This window comes from Lichenostomus cassidix, chromosome 1Aa (genome assembly GCF_008360975.1).
Source record: "Lichenostomus cassidix isolate B80296 chromosome 1Aa, HeHo_3.0, whole genome shotgun sequence".
In the NCBI taxonomy this organism is placed as follows: Eukaryota; Metazoa; Chordata; class Aves; order Passeriformes; family Meliphagidae; genus Lichenostomus; species Lichenostomus cassidix.
This window is the reverse complement of record NC_139480.1, coordinates 54,525,053-54,548,229: the sequence shown is the minus strand read 5'-3', so window position 1 is coordinate 54,548,229 and position 23,177 is coordinate 54,525,053. Positions and strand designations below refer to the sequence as shown.

Sequence of the window (23,177 nt, the reverse complement as noted above, 5' to 3'; positions counted from 1 at the left end):
GATAAGGATTTGTAGGACTTTCTACTAGAAACAGCAGCTCAGGGTTGTGATGAGGGAGCACAACACTTTGGCCAAGGAAGGTTCTGGGGGTAATTTTGTATGAACAAGCTTTGCTGCTGGGAATAGGGGATGGGTCAGTGCTTGGCCATCTGTGCCAGGGAAATATGGAGGGCTCATAGTCTGGGACAGAGTTTCCTTTGACATCCATGCAACCCATGCTGGGGAAGAGTTTCACCCTACAGTAGCCAGGCAGTCCTGTGTGCCCTCACTACTCTCACAGCAGAACTCTTCCTTCTTCTTGCCTGTTAATACACAGCGTGTGAAAGGACAACTACCAACATTTGTCACGTGAAATGTCTGTCAAGTCTTGCTTTTAGAGCAGTTGATGATTGTGACTGTGTAAGATTAGGTATTGTTTATCATTCCAAAAGTAGCTGGCTTTGGATGAATCATAAGCCTCTATTTCAAGTTTATAGGACTGCCACTGGACAAAAAAAACCTCCCAAAAACTCTTGAGTCACGGAACTTCACAAAATTCGGTTTATTGCCAGTTAACATTATTGATTACAGTATTAGGAAATAAAGATGAACAACTGAACAAACATTTAGGGAAGTACCCCTTGGCTTTGTTCCAGACACATCTCTCCTCCTTCCTGATCTGCAGCCTCCTCACTCTGCATGGGGAGGTGGTAGGGATGGGATGAGGGTTGGTGTGTGGAGATTGTTTCCTTTGTTGCTCCTAATTTCTTACTCAGCATCTCTGTGTTGGCTGCAGTTTCCTTCTCCTTCTCCTTCTTCTTCTCCTTCTCCTTCTCCTTCTCCTTCTCCTTCTCCTTCTCCTTCTCCTTCTCCTTCTCCTTCTCCTTCTCCTTCTCCTTCTCCTTCTCCTTCTCCTTCTCCTTCTTCTCCTTCTCCTTCTCCTTCTCCTTCTCCTTCTCCTTCTCCTTCTCCTTCTCCTTCTCCTTCTCCTTCTCCTTCTCCTTCTCCTTCTCCTTCTCCTCATTTGCATTTCCACCCCACTCTGGTGGCTCCTCTCTCCTCACATGCTTTTCTCCTGGACAGTGGTGATGTTCGGCTTGTATCACTTTGATAAAAAAAGCTTGAACAGTAAAAACAACTTAGTGAAGACACACAGAGACCCCAACTCAGTGTGAACCTGCTTGTGGCTGGCAGCTGAATGCCCCTGCCACCCTTGGTTTCAGCAGTGCCAGCAGGGGCTGCCCAAGCCAGGTGTGTGGCATACAGACAGCAGGACTGTTTTTCCAAGGTTTCACACGCCTTCAGTCAGTGCATCTGTGATGTTGGGGTGCTAATAAAGCAGCAGGCATCTTTGCATATGGCAGGATCACAGCCTGGGGCTCTTACAGAGGTTGCACAGAGAGGGAACATGTGGGGCTTAAAAGCTTTAGGTTCAACTCCAACGTTGTGCCACCCTGTTCGTGGTACCCTTGCCCCCAAGCTGCTTAGTGGCTATGTTTAAACACTGGTATTTGGACATTTCTGGACAGAAAACTCCAACCAAAGCAGACTTACAAATGAAGGAAATGTCTTTCAACATTTCTTAGGGGTATTTCTTTCAATCTTTCCCCAGATTGCCTTTTCAAGGTGTGTCCTATGAACAGATATTCAGCCCAGAAGCAGTACTGGAAAGCCAAGCAAGCCAAACAAGGAAACCATACCGAAGCTGCACTGCTGAAGAAACTTCAAGTGAGAGACATCTGTATTTGTAATCTTATCTCAATCTGCAGGCTGTAAAATTACAATAGGAACAGAAAGAATAATTACAAGTGCCTTGGGAACCACTGTGATGGGTATTATTATGCCACCATAGCAACTCTATAGCCTCCTTAGCTCTCCTGCCCCCTGGCCTGATGTTTATCTCACTTTGGGCTGGGGGTTTTGCCTTTGCTGTAAGCAAGATAGTGCTTTCAGAAGTTTTATGAAGTAAAAATGGAGTTGTTAAAATCAGGATGGAGCACTGATTTAAATAATGCTGGAATTCCTCTCCAGGAATTAGGCAGAAGAGTGGACAAAGAGAAGTTCTCAATGCTCTAGACTGGAAATTCCTCATCATTGTGTTTGTCCTTGCCTTCAGTCTAGGTGGTTCTTTTGTGAACCATTTTGCAGATTCTGTTTTGCCTCAAATACAGTGAGGATGGCGCAACTCCTCTGGTGAGGTGTTATAACTGAATGGATGAGACTAAGTGAAAACAAGGTCCTGTGAAACCTGGGTGACAGTTTTGTGGGCAGTGGAGAGGCTGCCAGTGCTTCCAGTTAAAAACAGCAAGGAAGGCACATGGTGTGTGGCCAGAGTCACACAGCAATTAGGTGGTGAGAGTTTGCTCTGTGGCTGGGCTTGACCCAGACTATTGTGCTTAATCTTGATGTTTCCGTGTGTGACCTACTATTTCTGTTTTGTTAGAAAGTCCGTGTATTTATATACTATTAAATCCCAACAAGTAAAAGGAGTGGTGAGAAGCTGATCACAGGCTATTTTTGTCATCTCCAGGATGAAATAAAGCACCTGGAATTACTTTTTGGGCTTAAATTTTTAAAATAAAATGCATCTCAGGTGTGACTCATAAATTATTACAGTCTCTATTTTGGGTAATAAAAAAGCCAGAATCAACGTCAGGATTTGGGTACTAATATTTTCTGTGCAGTAATGCTTGCAGGTTGCAGGATTTATATATGATGCCATTTCCTTTTTGCACTGTGTGTTTCAGTAGCTGAATACAGGTACTGCTTTTGTAGAATCTAAAGAACTAATCATTTTCTTGCAGCATGCAGCAGAACTGGAACAAAAGCAGAACGAAAGTGAGAACAGAAAGCTGTTGGGCGAAATTGTAAAATACAGCAATGTCATCCAGGTAAACCTATTGAAATCCATCTGCCTTCTCTCAGTGTTGGAGAGGAAACAGTTGCTTCATTTCAAGATTACAGTGAAAATTAAACTACCCACTGTAGTCTGGACTGTCAAGGGTCAGGTAAACAGAATTTGGTGGAGTTTACAATATTGTGCCTTTCTGTCTGTTTCAAAGCCTACCAGAAGTGCTGTACATTTGTGTTTAAATAATATGTCATAATAAAAATTGTGTCTGTATTTCTTGGTGTGGCAATTTGGAATCTGAATGTGAACATATGACTTTTACTTTCAAGAGTTATTCCAAAATCATGCTGTAGAGGTGCCATGCAGCTCCTTTTAAATCACTGAAGTAGTCTGTATTTCATGACATAAAAATGACATAGGAGCTATGTTCCTTAAGTTCAGTACAACTTTCCTGTAATGGATGTAATTCCTGAAGGAAACACTGCAATGGACCCTTGCCCTGCTGTAAAATTGATCCCTGACATATTTCTCTCAGTCTGAGATAGATAATGTATTTTCCTAAACTGTAGCATACTTTGATGACTACCTTCTAGTTTTATTTTGTCTTTATACATATTATAGCAAATAATACGTATTTATGTATTTATTTATTTGTCTCTATACATATTATAGCAAATAATAATTTTCACTGCAATATGAAAACGTGGACCTCCTCTTTTGACTGAAGGGAGAAAAAGCAACTGAAAGCTGTACTAATTTTTTTTAAATTATTCTTTGTTCACTACAGCTACTGCACATAAAAAGCAACAAGTACCTCACAGTCAATAAGAGATTGCCAGCTCTGCTAGAGAAGAATGCTATGAGGGTGTCTCTGGATGCTGCAGGGAATGAGGGCTCCTGGTTTTATATCCAGCCATTCTGGAAACTGAGGAGTGAAGGTGACAATGTAAGTAGAGATACTGAATGTGTTAAGAAGGAGAAGGCAGAAGATTTCCAGGAGATATAATTCCTTTGCTGCTGGCCTATTTCATAATGGATTAAATTCAGGAAAGAAAAAAATAAAAGAGTGATTGGGACTATTACCCTTCATGTGTAACTGGAAGGTGTTACTAAATTATGTGGTCTGGAATCTGATGTGTTGCCACATTCAACTTAGCCTCTCCGTTGGGACATCTTTGCTAAGTCTACCTGCTTTGTGCAGATTTACAAAGCTGCCAATAAATCATTGTTCATGCTAAATTCTTTTAAAGTTTTTTTTTTTTTCCAATATTGTGGGCAACATTTTTTTTCAAGAGGTCAGTAGAGAATGTCTCTAGGAAATACATCCGTTTTTTAAAAATGTGTATTCCGTGCTGGAGTGAAAGTGGTGTCTATGATTGGAGCTGGGTTGCATAGTCTGGAAGGTCTTTTCTGGGTAGGTTTCAGCAGGAGTCTTGCATATTGGTGGGAGGAAGAATGCACAGGAGAGCTCTTTGCTGCAGGTCTGGGAGCTGTGCCATGAGATCACAACTCCCTTCTTCATTCTGTGGCTTGGTCAAGTGCCTGCTGTGGAGAATTCAGATCTGCCTCCAGGAAGGCCACACGATGATGAACATATGTGGATTTATATTGTAGACCTGGCTGGGAATGTTTGGCTGCTTTCCTCTGTGCATAATCAGTGAAAGCCTTCTCAGGATCACAGAAGGGAATGCCTCATTTTTAATGTATTTTCTCTCATTAATTTTGTGGTTACCCAGCTCTTGGGATGCTCTCCAGGATGATGAGTGTGGTTGCTTGCAACTGCTTTTGCAATCTTTTGTGGGGAGGAGAAGGATTGCATTCCCAGCTCCTGGTCAAATATCCCTGGCCAAATATCCTGGTCAAAGTCAGTCTTTCCCTGCTCCACGTAGTGATCCAAAGGGTATGTGAAAATCCTCCTTTTTCCTAAAGCCTGCTGCAGAGAAATACAGCCCTCAGGAGGGCCTCTGCATGGCTTTTCAGCTGGGGAAAACAAATGTGGCTTAAAGATTTTGATTCCGTTTTCCACACATATTGTGCACACGTAAGAGTTTGGAAGCAGATTTGCTGATCTAAAAGGTTTGCAGATCATTGCAGGGATGTCTGTAACATCCCATTCCACAGACCCCTTTCCTAGTTCATACCTTGTGTGGATTTATCTGACAGGCTCTGAGCTATAAGGACAGTTTGGGAAACTGTCCTGGGCTTATACCTAACTCAATGGAATAAGATCCTTTGGAATGGCCTGCTGCTCAGTTTCTGCTACCAGCTTGCCTTTCAGAGCTGGGAACTTGCCATTGTAATATACAGAAGGAATTTACAAAGGGAAGTTGCTTCTGGCTTCTACCAGGCCCAAACACATTTGACAATTTTCTTTGCAAATTTCCAGTGACAAACATTAGTCCTTTGGTAGCTTTCTCATAAGTGCTTTTGCACATTTCTACCCCTTCAACAGATACACAAACCAGGCAGCTGTTTCACAGAGGACAGGAGTAGCAATGGGGGAAATCCTCATTTTCTTCTCCTACATGGAGAGTGGCTCCAGCCTTGTACCCACTCCTTTCAGTTACTGCCAGACATGCAAACTTTTCCATTCATGGAGTTAGTTTGGTATATCAGGCCCTTACTCTGTTTAGAAACTTTGGGATTTTTTTTAAACTACATTTCTGTGCTATAATGAGGAAATTTCCTAAGAAAACACATTTCAGACAGTCTTTAAAACAATAGAAGTTAGTATTTAATTACGGCTTGGATGGCTGCTACTGTGTCAGGTAACACGGGCGAGGTAGATCCAGATATGCCATAGATCCTAAAAGAAAAGGAATTTGGGAATCTGATACAAGAAGTTGTGTGTGACTCTTTTTGTGTGACTCTTTTGGTAAGTCATCACAGTTTTTTAGCCATATGAAATATTTTAGAACTTAGTTTTCTGAAAAGTTAGCTTAGCTTCACTAGCAACTGATTAATTACGCAAGTCAGTGAAAGTAATGAAAGAATATGACTGAAAATTTACAGTAATTGGCGTAACTGCAATATTTTCTGCAGGCTTTTACTAAGTCTTCTTTATTTTTGAAACTGCTCTTTGATTGAAGACAGGACTGATTAAGGCTAGAGCTGGTTCCAGATGGACAGGACAGCAAAATATGCTCTGACAGCAGGATCAGTGCTGTGTGGATTGCATTGCAGTTATCTGCCATTTTAGTGGGTTTTTTTTTCTATTTAAATAAGATGCTTAATGATCTGCTCTCTTGCTAATTAAGTTGTGATAGTCCTGGTGTACCTGCAACAATTTTGAAGTCCTGATTCCACTTTGCAGGATGCAAACCTGGTGGTATTTTGGTTAATGAATTGTCTGGTCATAACTTCTTAAAACAGGCTGTAAGTAATGTCTGTGTGAAGCATGGCATGCAGGAATGTATTGCATAAATAATGTGTCTTACAGGCATCTTGTCATTATTTTGGTTCTGTCAGTGAACTTGTTCCCATGACTTGGGTCAAGTAGGATTTCTGTGTGTGATCTGAGCATGATGACCTTGTCTTAATGCTACTGTTTATTTTAGCTGTGTTGGTAAAAAACAGGCAAACTTCCTTTTCACCTCTGCAACAAGTGGGCCAAATTCACCTGCATTGAAGTTGCACAAGGCTGAACTGGGCTCAGCTTTTTCATAGGAAATGTGCTGATCAATGCAAAAAGCGTTTTTGTTTATTTGTTTTCCAAAAGAAAGCATGGCTTGTGCAGCATTTCATATAGTAAAAAAATCACATGCAACCACTTGTCTTCATGTCTGTGTATGCTTAAAATTGCTGTGAACAACATAAGCAAATCAGTGCCAACCAATCTATGTGGATTGATATTTTTTTATTATTCTTTTTTCCCCTTCCAGGCATGAATTGAATTCTCTAAATGCATGTCTCTGAAAGCAGTTTTTAGGTTAAAGAAATTTTTGCATATTGTTTTTCTCTCTCTGTAGAGGTAAAGAGTTTCCAGGGCATGGGAATTTGCTTGCAGGGAGCCAGCCAGGAATTCCTCTTGTAGAGAGAAGGTGTCTCAGCTGGTTTATCTGCTGCCTGTGCTGAGCTCAAACCCCACTTAGGGAGTAACAGCAGAGGGGATGGAGTGTGTTCACCTCTCTCTGAATTTCCAGTGATTTCTGTGCCTTTCTAGATTGCAGTCAGGAAGTTCGAATCACAGAACTCCTGAGCCTGTAGTGACATTTGCTGGCAGATGGTCCACAGAGCTGGGGACTCACAACTACTTTGTAAGCTTTCTCTGCCTTTTGGCTGGGATAAAGAGAACTTAATGTAACTTGCAGATGAACTGAGCCAGTCCTGGAATTCATAGATTCATATCCATTTCATGGTCTGGAGGTTCTGCTGAAGCAGGGGACATGCTTGTTGGGAATGTGAGGATTTATTAGTGGTAAACCTTGAACCCAAGTGATTGCAGATCGTGGGTGAACAGAGCTGCTGTGTGAATCTTCTGCAAATAAATTCACCAAGTGCCATTCATAGAGCATGCATTTGAGTTATTTTCTAAATATGTTACATTACTTCATTTTATTGGATAACTACATAGGTCTAAACTGCATTTTATTCCCGACTTCCAGGTTGTGGTGGGAGATAAAGTTGTTCTCATGCCAGTTAATGCAGGACAGCCTCTGCATGCCAGCAACATTGAGCTTCTAGATAACCCTGGCTGCAAAGAGGTGAGTTCAGCAGGGAGGAGGGGTAACTGCTGATCTGAGATGTGTTATGGAAAGGCTGAGGGAATTGGGATTGTTCACCTGGAGAAGAGAAGAGAAGAGAAGCTTTGGGGTGACCTCACTGTGGCCTTGCAGTGCCTAAAGGGAGGGAGCCTGCAGGAGAGATGGAGAGAGACTCTGGACAAGGGCCTGGAGTGACAGGACAAGGGCAATGGCTTCACACTGACAGAGAGCAGGTTTGGGTTGGAAATTAGGAAGGAATTGTTCCCTGTGAGGGTGGGAAACGTGGCACAGGATGCTCAGAGAAGCTGTGGCTGCCCCTGGATCTCTGGAAGTGTTCCAGGCCAGGCTGGATGGGGCTCTGAGCACCCTGGGATAGGGGAATGTGTCCCTGCTCTGGGAAGGGAGTTGGAATGAGATGGTCTTTAAGGTCCCTTCCAACCCAAGCCTGTGATTCTATGATATGTTGCTCTTTACTGGTAAACAGAACCCATCATGTGCCCACCATGGGCTCAGAGCAATATTTAACTCTGGTTCCTGCTCAGCCTCAAAAACCCACAATGAAATACTCTTGCTGCAGTCATGCCTGGCACTGGAAACCCTGTGAAGTTTGCATGAGTATCTCAGACTCTCACTGATGTGAGAGTAAATCCTCATTCAGCATCTCTTTAGGGTGTTCTTGGTAGGCTGTCAGCAGAAAGGGCAGCATTTTCCCCACTCAGTCTTGTCCAGCATCACCATCATTAACACTTGACCCATGTCAGGAACTGTACAAATATGTAGCTAAGCCGTGTCCCACCCATCCTAGATATGGTGAGGTCTTTCAGAAGAATGGAATGTCTCGAAAAGAACATCCCCTAATACTAGAACTGGTTTTTTTGTTTGTTTTGTTTTGTTTTCTAAAGGTAAATGCTGTAAATTGTAACACAAGCTGGAAAATAACTTTGTTCATGAAATTCAGTAGTTACCGAGATGATGTACTGAAAGGAGTAAGTATGATTTTTTAATTATTTTTTGAATCCAAAAAATCACACTATATTTGACTGTAGAGAAATATTACCTGGCGAATAAAAGAATAACTAAGGACTTTATGGAGGTGTTAAAAGTGGGATTACAGCCTTATGGATGACAATAGCTGTAATAAGACAATGTAGCTTTACATGCTGAGGTACTGCATAGTTTCATGCCTGTAGGTTAATCTCTGAGGTGATTTCCATTTTCCTTTTAAAGACTGATTTACTTTGTCCTCACATATACCTTAATAAATCATTATCAACTGGCTATTTTTCAGTAGGTATCAAGGCATCAGCAGTTTTTGAGGACGAATTTGAAAGGGAAAACAGTATATTTGTGTAGAACCATTTAGTGAGAGTGTTTCAAGCCTTGGAGCAAGGCAGAAGGAAACAAAAATTATTCCAACAGAAGAAATACAGATGCAGCACTAGTGTTGATTGCAGAGTTGAAGAGATGAGATAATATAATGTTGGAAAAGCTTTTCACTTTTCCTAAATAATAAGAGAGATTAGAAATGCAAAAAATCAATTCAATAAAGTTAACTAGAATTAAAAATCACCTTTATGTTAATTGTTGGCCACTGTTCATTGTGGTGCTCTGAAAAAAGGTCTGCTTTCCCAAAAGGCCATTAATTACCCCATTTGATTTCCACACTTGGTGCCAAGATTGAATGCTCTTCACTTGGTACCTGCTCCAGCAACAGGAAACTCAGAAGTGTTTTCTTCCCATCAACTCTGCTGGCATCACTGGAGCTATTGCAAATACAGAAAATGAGTCTGGTGGCTTTACCTACCACTTAATAATGCTTCTTTTTCATATTGCTTTAGGGAGATGTTGTGAGGCTGTTTCATGCAGAGCAAGAGAAGTTTCTGACCTGTGATGAATATGAGAAGAAACAACACATTTTCCTTCGCACTACATTACGTCAGTCAGCCACGTCTGCAACAAGTTCTAAAGCACTCTGGGAAATAGAGGTATTTTTTCTTTCTTTTCATAAATATTTTAAGACCTGAAGGCCAGGGTTCAGTAAAAAGACTTCACCACAACATGAGTCATTCACAGGCTCCTGATACCATCATACACCTCCCTGTAACTATTATTATTTCATGAAGCGGTTTGTGTAGGATGAACCCTGAAGAGCCGCTTTATTGCTCTGTGTGTGTGGAGAGAGGAGGCTTTCTTACTATATTTACCTGCACTAAAATGAGGAAGAGTCAAATTTCAAATTCAGACTTGACGTAGATGGTGTGATTTTATCAAAGCCAATCAAAGGAAACTGATCTGTCCCGAGTTTTGGGTGTTTACATTTAACTTTGTGTGCAGTATAGAACATGGAAATTCATGGCTGACAGGAAATCTCACAAACATCACACAAAACATCAACATTTGTTAAAAGTGAACCTGCAGAAAGGTGGTGTTCTAAATGGGGGTGATTTTGAGAAGATAACTAGCAAATGCATTTTTGTTCAACTGAGAAACTTTGGAAATTGGTGTGTTTCAAATCCTTACTATTACAAAAATGTAACTCCTATACCCAAAAGTTCTTGTGTGACGACCAAACTTCATGCATTTAGAACAGAGTCTTCAGAAAAATGGTTGATTTTTGTCTGAGTAAGGATTGCCTGGAACAGCATGTATGGCACATGTAAGGCACTATTGGAGATTACTCCTTAAAAGAGACAGACACTGCTAGATTTGAAGAAAGCAAATGATCTACAACTAAGTCAAGGGATAAAAGAGATAACCTGGGATATTTCAGATGATATGGGGATATATCACTTGAATGAAAAGTTTTCAGAAGCCCCTAGTATTGCCAAAAATAGAGCTGGTGTAATTGGTAAAATAATATAAGATGGTTTGAAATTTGCTTTTAAGTAGTGCCTAGTAGTGTAGAACAGCTCTCCTTACTTTCTTGAGCTCCAGATTCACACCACATCACTTGAAAGCAAAATTGCCTCATCACGTTTGCAGGGAATAGCTTAATGAAAGCATGGAAAGTAATAGGAGGAATATTTCCTGGCACATGGCAAAAAGTAAATGTAAGTAGTTGTTATCTATGGTAGGCTTCGTGTAAGCACAGAATTCCTCTCTTTGGCAGACTGTAATGATGTTGTTTGCATATTTTTATTCGGAGTGAGCTGCAGGAAATGTCAGTAGTCTAAAGTATGATGTTGATGAGCATGATTAAAATCTAAATTCTTCTTTTAGGTTGTGCACCATGACCCTTGCCGGGGAGGGGCCGGGCAGTGGAATAGCTTGTTTCGATTTAAGCATTTGGCAACTGGAAACTACTTGGCTGCAGAGGTAAGAATGCCAATTAAACAAGTGTCTGTGTGCTGCCCAACCAAGTCCTGCTGGTTCAGAACTGCTGTGGTAGGAAGGTCTGCAGTGTAGATCTCCAAAAAGATCCCTCACTGGGCCACTGCTGGGCCATACTGTATTGCTGCACAGGGATTGCAGAACAAACACCACTGTTAAATATCCAGCACATTCACACTGAAAACCCTTGGGTTCATTGATCTCTCTGCTCCTGTTTGCCCTTGATTTTTGGAGTGGTGTTGTGACTGTATATTGGTGTCATGCAAGTTCATTGTGATTATATAGGCTGCAGTGTTCTGCTATTGCACTCTTGCCTTTTGACTAAAATTCGAATAGATAAAGATCTGAGGAAGTCATTGCTGCCTTTTGATGGAGCAGAAGTTCCCAGAGGACAAGGAATATCTTGCAACTTGTCTGGTCACTAACTGGGACTTTGTGTTAAGGCAAAAGAGTATTGTGACTCCCCAAAAGAACAGCTTAATATCTTTTAAGACTCCTTAAAAATAAAATATGGCTCTTGACAACCTGGAATAGAGCAGATAATACCAAGTTATGAAATGGTACAGTCTTGGATTTTTTAATGGTTGCAAGAAGCTCTGAACTCTTTGAGTCATATCTAATCCATATTGCCACAGGTCTTTGTCCAAGTTGTATCAATGGAGTGAAAAGTAGTTTTTTTTCCCTACTGATTTAGTTAGGATTGCTTCTTTTGACTTATGCTTTGAAGTATGAGTGTGAAAATTTAGTACAAGAAGAAACGTATAAATCACTACATGTTAGGGAATCCCTGAACAAAGACTTGCTCTAACTGGGTTGAGTTAGATTTACAGCAGTGCAACTTGTGTATGCAGACAACTCTGTAGTATTACCAGGGTGCTGCTTTCATTTTCCAGCTCCTGTCACAGTTGGCACTGAATTCAGAGGAAGAACAAACAGGAGCTATCAAACCTTCATTTATTTCTAATTATGCCAAGGCCAGTATCAAAACATAAACAGTGGACTGCTAACAATAGCTAATAATAGCTAATTTTCAAGAGGCAACCACTACTCCCACCTAAGAGTGGGAGTATTTTCCTTTCTGTTTACAGTGAGAGGTGCTCCTAGTAGGAAGATTTTACTAGCTAAGCTGATGGAGAGTCAGGAATGGCACTGAGCACACTGATGGACTTCCTTCTCCCACCAGATGATCTGTCAGGGGGATTTTTAGGAGAAAAATCTTCAGATGAAGAGGTGTCCACACTGCCCTGGATGTCAAACCTGAGCTTAGGTCCTTTCTGCCTCTGGAAAGGAAATCCCCATCAGGGAGAGTACAATTGACAGCAGTGGAGTGAGTGCTGGAGGAGCCTCTGGGTTGGACAGAGATGATATGCTGTGACTGGGGAGCTGCATTAGTGACTGTGTCTGTGAGGTGTAAAATACCTGTGGTGGAGATATTAAAGGTGCTGCCATCATAAAACCCTGTGAACTGTATTTTGCACAGTTCATATGTCAGGCACAACATGCCAGCCAGCCAGACACGTCAAAGATTTATGAACAGGCAGGCAGACACCTTGTGTGCGTGACCTAACTTTAAATCAATTGGGCAAAGCCTACTGAGCACTTATCTGTGCTTTTGCAGCACAGGGAGATTACTCATGGTATGGATTATCAACAGCGTCACACATTGCCATGACCTGATTTTGTTTAAGCCTCCATGATAAAGATATCCAGAGTGCAATAATAAGCACAAACACAAGAACAAAAATTTGCAAATCTTTTAAGCATTCTGTTGTTGGCTAATGATGCAGTATCTGTCACAGTTTGAGCTGTTGTAAATCAGGACTCATCAGTGTTTATTACTATTTTTTTTCTTACCTCATCCTCCCTTAAATCAACTTGATGTGTGCCACGGAGACTTCTGCAGTGGAGTCTTGACAGTGGGACAAGTCTCAGACAAGGAGCAGAAATGTCCTTCACCTGGGTGCCTCCCTTTTCTCCTCTGCAATTGGGCTCATGCCTTGAGTGAGCAGTCTGTGCCTTCTCCTTTTCTCTGAGTTTTCCTGTGCCAGATGTAACTGGCCAGACTGGTTTGCGATTTGGTGGGTCACTGCTGAGCCACGTTGTGAAGGGATGCCCCTGCAGCTTGTTAAGGCCAGGGGATGATCTGGGGACTAAGAAAATGGAAGATACTTGCCTCAGAGAATTAAGGCATTTAAAGCTGATAAAGGTGTTTCAATACTACAGTAAGTGAATTTAAAAAATAAAATAAAAAGTAAGGCAATACAGTTATTCAATAAACAAAACACAGGAGTTTAAATCTAATTGTTATAAACTTGAGAGGATGAAGTCAGGATGTGTCAGTCCTAAATTCCGTGTTCCTTAGAAGTACAATCAGTTGTCCAACTTTTGTTACCTTTCAAAGACCTCTGATATCTCTACTTCTGACACAGTCTCAAGTAGTACAATTTCCTTTAATCCTCTTTCCACTTGGCATTATTTAGGCTAATTTTAATTACTATGCTTTGAAGTTCTTTAAGACCTACTAATGCCTTAAAGCAATCTAGATCCTTCTTCCAGACTTTGGGCTGAAGGTGAGCCAACCTGAAAGACCCACTGCTGAAGGAGTCACAGTGGGAGACATCTGGTAATTCCACATACCTGCATTGTCATTCCCCTGCTGCTCTGCACATCCTGGGACACACCAGATGTCTGTGTGCTCTCACACAATTACTGAAAACACAGGAGGAATATGCTGAAGAAAGGGTTTGATGTTTGGTGATAAGATTTGGGGCATTGGAAATCGGGATAGGTGGTAATGATGTCTGACATTTGGAAACCTTAAGCCACAGGCTCAGACATTCCAAAAAAAAAAATGGAACCAAATACTCAACCGAAAAACTGGAAAGAGAAATTGTCTTCTTTGGAGACAGTGGGTGTTCTGCTCTTAGTGTCATAAGGGCTTGTTTTCACCCAAAAGAGCTGAGCCAGATCTTTAGCAGGAGATTTAGGCACTAAGCCACCAGCTAAGATCCAGGCTGCTGAGTTTCATTCTCAGAACAGAGTTTTATTCTCATCTTCACAGAGTCAGCAGTCTTTTAGAAAAAGTTCTGTAGAAGATGCTTTTTATAGCCCTGGTTACAGCAAAATGACCCAAGTTATTTCAAAGCTTTACGTTTATAAAGAGAGGCTGCAAGGTTAGGTGAAAATTGGATGTTTCAAAGTAACAAAGATTTTCCCAAAAGTCTTTTCAGTGCATGTACCACATGTAGAAGGCACCTAAATCTATCTGTGTGTGTGTGGGAGTGAGCTGCAGTTTGCTTGAGCAGCTTTGCAAATGCTGCAGGTTGGGACCTCACAGCTGTGCCTTTCTCACAAACACACATAACCTTTTCAATATTCTAAATTGCCAAGATAAAAGTCTCTTTGAACTGAATATCAGCTTATCAATTATGCTGGACCAAAACAGGCACTTTTAATATTGTTCTCCATGTGTATAGCAGCTCCAGTTCTGTGATTTCGAAACTGGGCAATTCATATTGAAACTATTAACACTTGTTGTATGAGGCTGTTATACAGAGATATTTGTGCCCACACACAAGAAATGCAGGACAAGTCTGTCATTTCATATTCAGCTTCTCAGGTGTGGCTAAAGTAATTACAGAATATATAGGCATGTTGCTCTCAGATATTGTAGTAGACAATAGATAAGCCAAAGTGCATTGCTTGTGAGACATTGTGAGCATGTACCTAAACATAATCATAATTTGTAAGGAAAAATCTGTGATAATTCTGTTTTACTTAGCCAGATTGATTAGATACCTTGGACAAAATATGGCATTAAATCTGGTGAGGTCTTTGACACCAAACTAGCTCTACTCTACTAAATGAATTAAGATAAGGCATGTAGAATGGCAGCCTGGATGTTTACATTCTGTGCTTCCCCAGAAGTGTGGCCATAAACAAGGGTTCAAATCAATACTCTGGAAAACTCTTCTGGCTTTCTCTCTCAGAGTGAAAGGACAGGGTTTAAGCTGTAAAATGGATCAACTCTGATCAGAGTTTTGTTCTAAACTCTATTCCTAAAATCCCACATGAAACATCCTTCCAGCTTTAGGATTATTTTAGCACTAAATACTCAGTGGAGTTTTTTTGGAGGCAGGAATAACTGAATTCAGTTGGGCTGAGCATCACAGGGTTACAACTACGTGAGGTGAAATGACAATTAAATGAATATTTATTGACCAGGAAGTCCAGTCCAACTCGCCATGGCTGTAATTCAGTGATAAAACACTGCAGTGGCAGCACAGGCTTCAGAAATGTCCTCTTTCCTCAGCTATTGGATTGCAGTCCTGTGACAGAAGGTGCTGTCCCTGCGGTGGTGTTGGCATGGACTCCAGGGCATGGGGAAGAGGGACTAGTCTATATTGGAAGAGGGAATAGTCTGTGCTGGAGTAGGGTCACTGAGCTAAGGCTCCAGAGCATGAGTGTTTTGGGTGGGTTAACAGGAACTGCTGAAGCCTCGTGGGACTGTCAGCTGATTTTCACCTGGTTGTGGTGCAAACCACTTGCTGAGAGCTCTTGGATCAATGGCCAATAGAAGTGACTCATATTTCTCTTGTCTTTCTTGAATAATTTCTTCCCATATTACCTCACTCTACTTTTCTGTCAAAATTGCCTGCAACTGCCCCTTTCTTTTCAGAGAAGCTTATGTACAGAATTTGCATTAAATTGAGAACTGCTGTTAAATTTTGCTTTTAAAGTCCAGGGCAGGGGGTTGGAACTAGAGGATCTTTAAGGTCCTTTCCAACCCAAACCATTCTATGATTCTATGATTAAAAAGATTAGCCTGCCACATTATATATATTGTTATGATATGCATTTATCCAGATGGACAGGGCCATACTCTTCATAGAAAATTTAAACCTGATGTGATAATCACTTGATTTGGATCATGGTGAAGATAGCTGAGTACATGCTCAATTTAATATTGAGAGAAAATAATCATCTCCTGCCTTCTGAATTGTAAAGATTGTCACAAGAATCCCACAAGAATAGAAAACAAAGCATTTAAAGAGATTTTCAGAAAGATTACATAATTGTATGGGTAATAATATTCTCAGCATTAGCTAAGATAAAAGAAATGTAAAAGGCAAATCAGTTCTTAAACTTGAGGCTATAAACCAGGATTAAACTCCTGGAGCCCTGAAGAAGCTGTCTCTGTAGTTTTATGGACTTTTCTTTCACTTTCTTAAACTGCTCTGGGAAATGGAGTCCTGCGTAGGATATTTTATTGAGGCATCTGAGATTGATTATTTGAAGTCCATAATTTAGGCTTTTTGTTATTCACCTGTTAAAAATTGGACTACTGACAGAGATTGGGTTTTTTTAAAATTTAGGAAGCAAAAATGGACCCACTGTTTGCCAGTGTAATTATGTTTTTGGTTTTGGGCTGACATGGAAACAAACCTGTGCAGAAGGACTTGTTCATCCCCTGGTCATGCAGAGGAGGCAAACACACTGTTAATTGCTCTGTGGTTCTGTTTGCCTTTAGAAGAGTGTGGCAAGTAATTGGATAAAAATGGCATTGTTTAACTGAGCTGTGAGGAACCTTTTGCTCAGGAACCGTTTGTAAGCTGGAGGAGATGCCAGGAGATGGCAGCATCCACCAAGGCCTTCACACATCTGTTCGGATTTCATTCCTGGGTGCTGTGGGACCTCCTCACCTGGAGATTGCTTCAAAATTTTCCTTTGGAGCTGGTTTTTCCCAGGCTCTTCATTAAATGTGAACACAGCATTCTGTTTAGTTTCTATCTGTTTGGCTCAGTGATTAAAGGTTCTCATAAGAAAAAGGATTTGCCAAGGTGACAGGGTGAACCCAGCACTGTAAGCCTTATTTCTGTTTTTCACTGTCTCATAGGAGTGGGGTTTTGTTTTAAAACTCTGTAAGGAGTGAAGGGTAATTTACAGCTATGCATGAAGAGATGGAAGAGATCCAGAGGAGATCCAGAGGAGAAGGATGGATTACTGATTTACAGAGCCAGCCTGACCTGTTCTGCAGACTTGGATGTGGCTTTTTAAAGTGACAGATCTAAAAGATGTCCATTTAGCAAAACCCAGAGCTAGTTTTTTCTAAGGTTTTCAACAGTCTTAAGAACGCAGCTAAATTTCTTGACCTGACTTGTCTTGACTTTGGCAGAATCTGTCAGTGTGGAAATGCCTTCATAAATCTGGATCTCAGAGGAAATGTTATTCCCCCAGCCAACTAATTTGCAGTCGTGACCTGTGAGAGTGTTCAGCTATTTCAGTCCTGCCTGTAGTTGGCTGCATTTGGGCCATGGTTGTACATACACAAGCTTTAGGAGTAAGGAAGAGCAAAGACATTAATGCAGCATTTATTGTCATTTAGTCATTACAAGGCTTACTTCTGTTATTAAAAATACATTTTGTATTTTGATGTGCTGCAAAACAGCAAATGTAGACCTGTGGTCTGTTCTTAAGTGCCTTTTTTTTCCTTTTTAGTTTTTCAAGATTACTTGAGAAGCTTTTATTCAATTGTATTTGTGCCTCGTTATTTGTGATACTTGATGGAGGTTTACAAGGCTTCCCTCCTTTATTTTTTATTGTTTTAGGGGTTTTGTGCACCTGTGTTTTTTGTTTGGTCTTTTTTTAACAGTAGAAATGTCAGTCATGTCTAATTCAATCATCCCTAGTTACTCCTGTGAGGACCACTGAAAGGCATATGGGATATTAATATTTAGAACATAACTCCTGAAGAGATGAGGATGCTATTTTAACCTAGCACAGGTTGACACAGAACTGCTGAAGCTCAGACCAAAGTTATTGCCCAGTATCCAGGTTACACTAAAGGATCTCTAAAAGATTTTTCTTTCTTTTGACTTCCTCTGCACAGTGGGATATGGCTGGGTGGGACTGGTTTCAGGTTCTCTGCACTTGATCCCAGTAGAAGAAATGGAATTTCCCGGTTGCCACTCTCTCCACTCCTCACATGGAGCTACCCCAGCTTATGCTGCTGATGTGAGACCTTTCAATCCATGCTGATTTAGGCATGGCATAATGCTACCTGCCATTGCTCACACAGGAGCTGGAAATGCCATCAAGATGATCTTTCTTCTGGTAATGAGGGTGAACAATCAGGACAAGAAGGTGTTGGAGCTGCTTCTCATTCCTGTTTTTGACTAGCAGGGGTGCCTGAAGCAGACAAAAAGGTTCAGGTCTCCCAATGCTCCCTGGAAACTTGTCTGATCTGCTAAGACATGGATCATAAGGAAAATATAACCCTGAAATAGAAGACCTTTTAAGATTTTTAAACTTTCCTCAGATGATGATTATCAGGAGCTCTGTGCTGATGCCGTGGCAAGGTTGAATGCAGTTTATCAAGGCAGAGCCATAGCCAGTCTCCCTGGCAAGTTAATAAGATGGCAAAAGTCCTTTGAATGCCGCTGGAAGTCTTTGAAATTGTGCAAAAGTCCTTTGGATTTATCGAAAGCTAATCAGTATGACATTAACAAAGAACAAAGCAAGCCTAATGAAGATGAAAGATTTGAAAAGTGGATTATTTTTCTTTTGTCCTGGCTTTTTTTCCTTGAAACACTTGCCCTTGTTGGATGGGTAACAGGCTGTGTGTTAACAGGCTGGTTATCAAATGAAATGGGGAATGTTTGTGTGTGTTGAATTAGATCCTTTTTTTCTTTGTCTGTCAGGGATTCCTTCATAAATGCAGGTTTTAACCAAGTCATTAACATGCTCATTTAGCTGAAATTTGGCAATCTAATTCTTCCCCTGACAAGATGCTTTAAATATCCTTTACCTAGTCAACAAAATTTGATTAAAATCAGCATGGGTGTTTCTTTCCCCAAGCTCCTCTCTCTCCTTCTTAATTGAGTGTCCAAAAATAGCCTGTTTGGGTACTTTCCATGCATTCCTCCAAGAAAACAACAATCAGTAGAAATGTGGAATTTCAAACTTTTTGGACTGTAAGGGATATCTTACTATGTGAAGGTGCAAAAGTAAAATTAGAGCCAGGAATAACCTGTGAGATGCTGTTCTGCACAACCCCAGGAAATGATGCACAGTGGACTGCTGGGGTTTGAAAGCTTCAAGATACAACTTTGAGTAGCTTTAATCAGCAGAGATGACAGAGCCTGGAATTTCTGGTGCTCAGTCTAGTGGAATAGCTCTCAGGATTACCAGGGCACTTGCATTCTCTGAGCACCAAATACCAGAGGTAACACACAAACACACAGAGATGAAAGTTGTCTTCATATTATGCAGACTTTACAGACTTTGTAAAATCACTGGGTGAAAATTCAGGAATGAGATTCCTTGCCCTTCCAAATAATTTTAACCAGAAATAATTAAAGACTTTGTCTATACCTCAGTTTCCCACCTGTAAAAGCTGACTTCTACTATGAGTTTGTCACACAAACACTCTCCTGGGGGCCTTGTGCTGCTCCCACAGGATGAGTATGTTGATATATGTATGCATTCAACATCTGCTCTTTTCACATACTACTGTGGGTGAAAGCAGAGCCTGAAATCTGTCCAAGAGACACCAATTTTATAGCAAGGAGGACCACCTGCAACACTGACCCTGACCTTCAGGCTCTCTCAGATACTTTGTGTAGATCACGAGTAAATACTATTTCAATTTAGATGTAAAAGAATGTATTATCTTCTTTGCTAATCTATCTCTTAACTCCAAAATTATCAACAATTTTAGTCTTTAAAAACATGGCCTTGTGTGGTGGTGCTGGCTTTCCCATGATATTGACTGTCCTTGTCTGCAATGCATTGTGTTCTTGGTGCATATTGGCTGCATGCACCTTCCAAAGGCATTTTGCAGGAATACTCAGTGCTGTATTTGAGCTACAATTCAGGAAATTGCGACTTCAAGACATCCAATGACACAAAAAAGCATGAAAACTCTTGAGCTTTATCAAGGCCTATTTTAGCATAGTATTCTTACTTTCCAAACACCTGCAGAATATTTGACTTGATTTCATTAGTAGCAAGATAAAAATATGAACGTTGTTATTTTCAAGGCTTCTTTTGTTTTGGAGGCTTATTGAAGACCATGGAAGTGATCTCCCATAAATCAGAAAAAGCAATAGATTTTGGAGTGTTAAGACTGTCACGGTGTCCTTAGGTCATTCTGTACTGGGATATTGAAAGGGACTCAGAACAAGTGTAATATGACATACAATGCTAGATGATTTATGCCCTCTCTACCTGGATAATATAGCACGGGGTAATAGCTACTAGTCCATGTTTTAGAAACCCTCAGCACCAAAAATCTCAGCTGAAATGAAAATCAAAGTGGCAACTGCCAAGCACAGCTGAAAATGGGATTTTGAATGTCAGCCCTAAAACTGAGTTCCATTGTGTTTATGGTTTAATGTCAGCATCTAAAAACTTTCTCTAAACAGCATATTTTTAGTTTTATTAGTTCTGTAACAGTGGGGCAAGAAAAAGCAGCATTAAGGATTTACTTGATTTCTCACTTGAGCCTTCAGTCTCCATCACCCTCAGTCCACAGCTGAGCCATTTTGGAAATTTGATGGCAGTTTGTTCAGTCATTTTTCAAGAAGGCAAGAAGTGTCGAGGGAGGGAGACTTTCCTAATTTCTCCTGTTACTCTTATTTTTTTTTTAATCACCATTGTGTTGAAAGCAAACAGCTGAAGGATATCAGAATTCAATTCATCCTGGATAGACAGCTGTATTCACTCAATCCCTTCACTGAAAACCTGTAGGATCAAGTCCTCAGTGCCAAGTTCTCTGTGCTGAGTCTAGTGACAAACCTGAGGTGACCCAGACTTTTTTCTTGCTTGCTTTCAACCAGAAATATCTGAAGGTAGGATAGAAATTTAGCCTTTCTGCACCTTCTCTGCACCTGAGCTGAAAGGCCATAGTGCATAGCTGGGACTGAAGAGCACTGCCTACTAATTTTATCCCTTCTGGATGGGGGACCAAAGGCAGAGAACTCAGCTTGGATGCAGAAAATGGGACACTAGGATTATTTTAAGGTGTCAGGTGAACAAATGTCACGCCAAAAGAACTGTGGAAACTTAAGAAAGAACCAAAACTGTGTGAAAACAGTTACATATAAGTCTAAGTTCTCATTTGTTTGGCATTCTTCTCCTGTTCTTGTTGCTGTACACCAGAAGCAGGAGGGACTTGAAGATGAGAGGCTGTAACTACGCCAGGGAGGAGCAAAATGCAAGATTTGAGATAGGTGTCAACACAGGGAGGAAAGCAGGCTCTCTAACTTAAGTTTGTGATGGTAACACAGTGGCTAATGCAAAAAAAAAAAAAAAAAAAGAAATGGAGCCAGAATAAACCTTTGGCCATTTCTGTGTTAGCACATCAAGTTGTGACACAGAGGGGAGGTATTTTCAGCAATTTGACAAAGATCTAAAAGTTTCCCTCCTTTCTTCAGGCTCACAGTGTGGAGAGGCACTGGCTTTTTGAGGGGTTAAAGAGTTATAAATGATAATATTTTAATAAAAGCCATATCAACTTAACAAAAACTCCTCACAACAGTTGTCTGTGTAATGTTAGATGTATGATAATGTGATATTGAAAAGTTTTACTGGGATTTGTGCATCTTGCCCTGTGCAGTTCTCTTCTGGGTCTTCCACACTGGTAATTCCAAATTCAAGCCAAGAAAAGGACAGTAGTCATCTGTAAGATGTATATACATTGTAATTGCCTAAGAACAAAATTGCCTTATATAACTAATCAACTCACTTCAGCATTTTCAGTGCTTTGGTGGCATATCCCATGTCAAGGAATATTGGTAAATGTTGATGCAAAATTGTTTCTTTGTGTAAATCAAATCTTGAAAGGTTTCATGTGCAGCCAGTGAGTGGGTGTGTGTGTTTTTGTTTATTTGAGAATATATCTGCCTACATAATCCTTCATTTTATAGGCTACATATTTCCCTTGTCAAAAGTAGAATCATGTTGAATGGCTGTTAAATAGTAATACTTTACACTTATTATTATATAACTTTGGCTTTCATCCAAGCTTCTCATATTACTTTAGTATTAATTAAGGCTTGAATTCTGATATTACATAGAAAATATTATCCCCATTAATAATGGTTAAACAGAACCAGAGTATAATTAAATAATGGTCTGTAGTGGCATTGTCAGTCACTCCTGTTTCAAAGATGCATTAATTCTGAGTTCACAGTCTTCCTGTAAAATCACAGTAGACATGGAGAACATCAGGTTTTTATCTCAATATATCTGCCCAAGGTCAGTCCTGGAAGTGACTGCATGTGTATGTGTGTGGGTGACTGTAACTGGCTGCATTTAGAATAGTAACTGTGCTTTCCTCATCATCCTTTTTGATTTTGGTTATTTGAGATTCCTCTGGAGTTAACAAGCTTGATTGCAAGATGCTCTTTCTAGAGGTGAGGACATAGCCTGTCAAGTCAGCCAGAAATTGAAGCAGTAAGTCTTTCACTCTCATACTGCTTCCAAATATTCCACTGTCCTTTTGCAGGGTGAAAACATAACACAGAGCTGAACCCAACTCTCTCCCCTAGTTATGAAATGTCTGAAAGCTGTCGAGATAGTATTTGACTTCTTTTCTTTTCCAGCTTAACCCACACTACCCAGAAGGTAATAATGAAGGAAAAGCTTTGGTAAGTGGAATTTATATGTTGCATATAATCTGGGGAATGCTATATCCTTCATCCAGCACAGCCTGACATATGGAGGCCCTTCATAGCTTTCCTTTTACTTACATGTTCCAGCTGCTGGGATTGTCTTCCATATCCTGTGTAAAGTAGTATGCAACTCAGAACTGGCAGTTCAGAAAGTTTCCCCTCATGTAAGGCAAATGATAAGAAACTTACTAAAATTCTGCATCAAAGTGGCATTAGTTGGAGCTGCTCTGCTTGGTATCTGACTGATCTGAATGTATTCATTCTTCCCAGCTCAGATGTGTTACTCATGGCATCAACCTTTCCCTGGTACAGCGTCAGGAACATTTTAGTTAATTCTAACTAATGAAGCAATGCAAGACATGGAGATTATAGTGTGTGAAGGAAGCAGAGATAAAACCTTGGGGGAATCTTATTGTTACTAAGTCAACAAATATTCCAAAAAACAATCATTCCTCCATCAAAATCATGTGATTGCCTTGGAAAGGCTGAGATCTTCTTCAAAAAAAATCAGTTTCATTTCTTTCTGCTCACCTCCCGGCTTTTGTTCTTTAAGAGAACACATTTTCAAGTTTTTCTCTGCACAGGGAAGAATTTTTTGATTTTTCATGACATGAAACCCAAGATTCTTACATAATCACA

The 23,177-nt window shown here is 40.5% G+C and overlaps 1 protein-coding gene across 2 annotated transcripts in view; it reads left to right on the top strand.

The window, feature by feature from the left end:
• ITPR2 (inositol 1,4,5-trisphosphate receptor type 2) overlaps positions 1-23,177 on the top strand; it is a 242,393-nt gene that overhangs the window by 34,960 nt on the left and 184,256 nt on the right. Inside the window, exons 3-10 of one of the 2 annotated variants that reach the window (XM_085049079.1) lie at positions 1,592-1,707; positions 2,784-2,870; positions 3,618-3,776; positions 7,435-7,533; positions 8,436-8,519; positions 9,372-9,518; positions 10,753-10,848; positions 22,470-22,514. In XM_085049079.1, coding sequence (XP_084905205.1) covers positions 1,592-1,707; positions 2,784-2,870; positions 3,618-3,776; positions 7,435-7,533; positions 8,436-8,519; positions 9,372-9,518; positions 10,753-10,848; positions 22,470-22,514 — 833 coding nt within the window. The remainder of the gene's footprint in view (positions 1-1,591; positions 1,708-2,783; positions 2,871-3,617; positions 3,777-7,434; positions 7,534-8,435; positions 8,520-9,371; positions 9,519-10,752; positions 10,849-22,469; positions 22,515-23,177) is intronic. The other variant, XM_085049080.1, reaches the window with a different exon arrangement.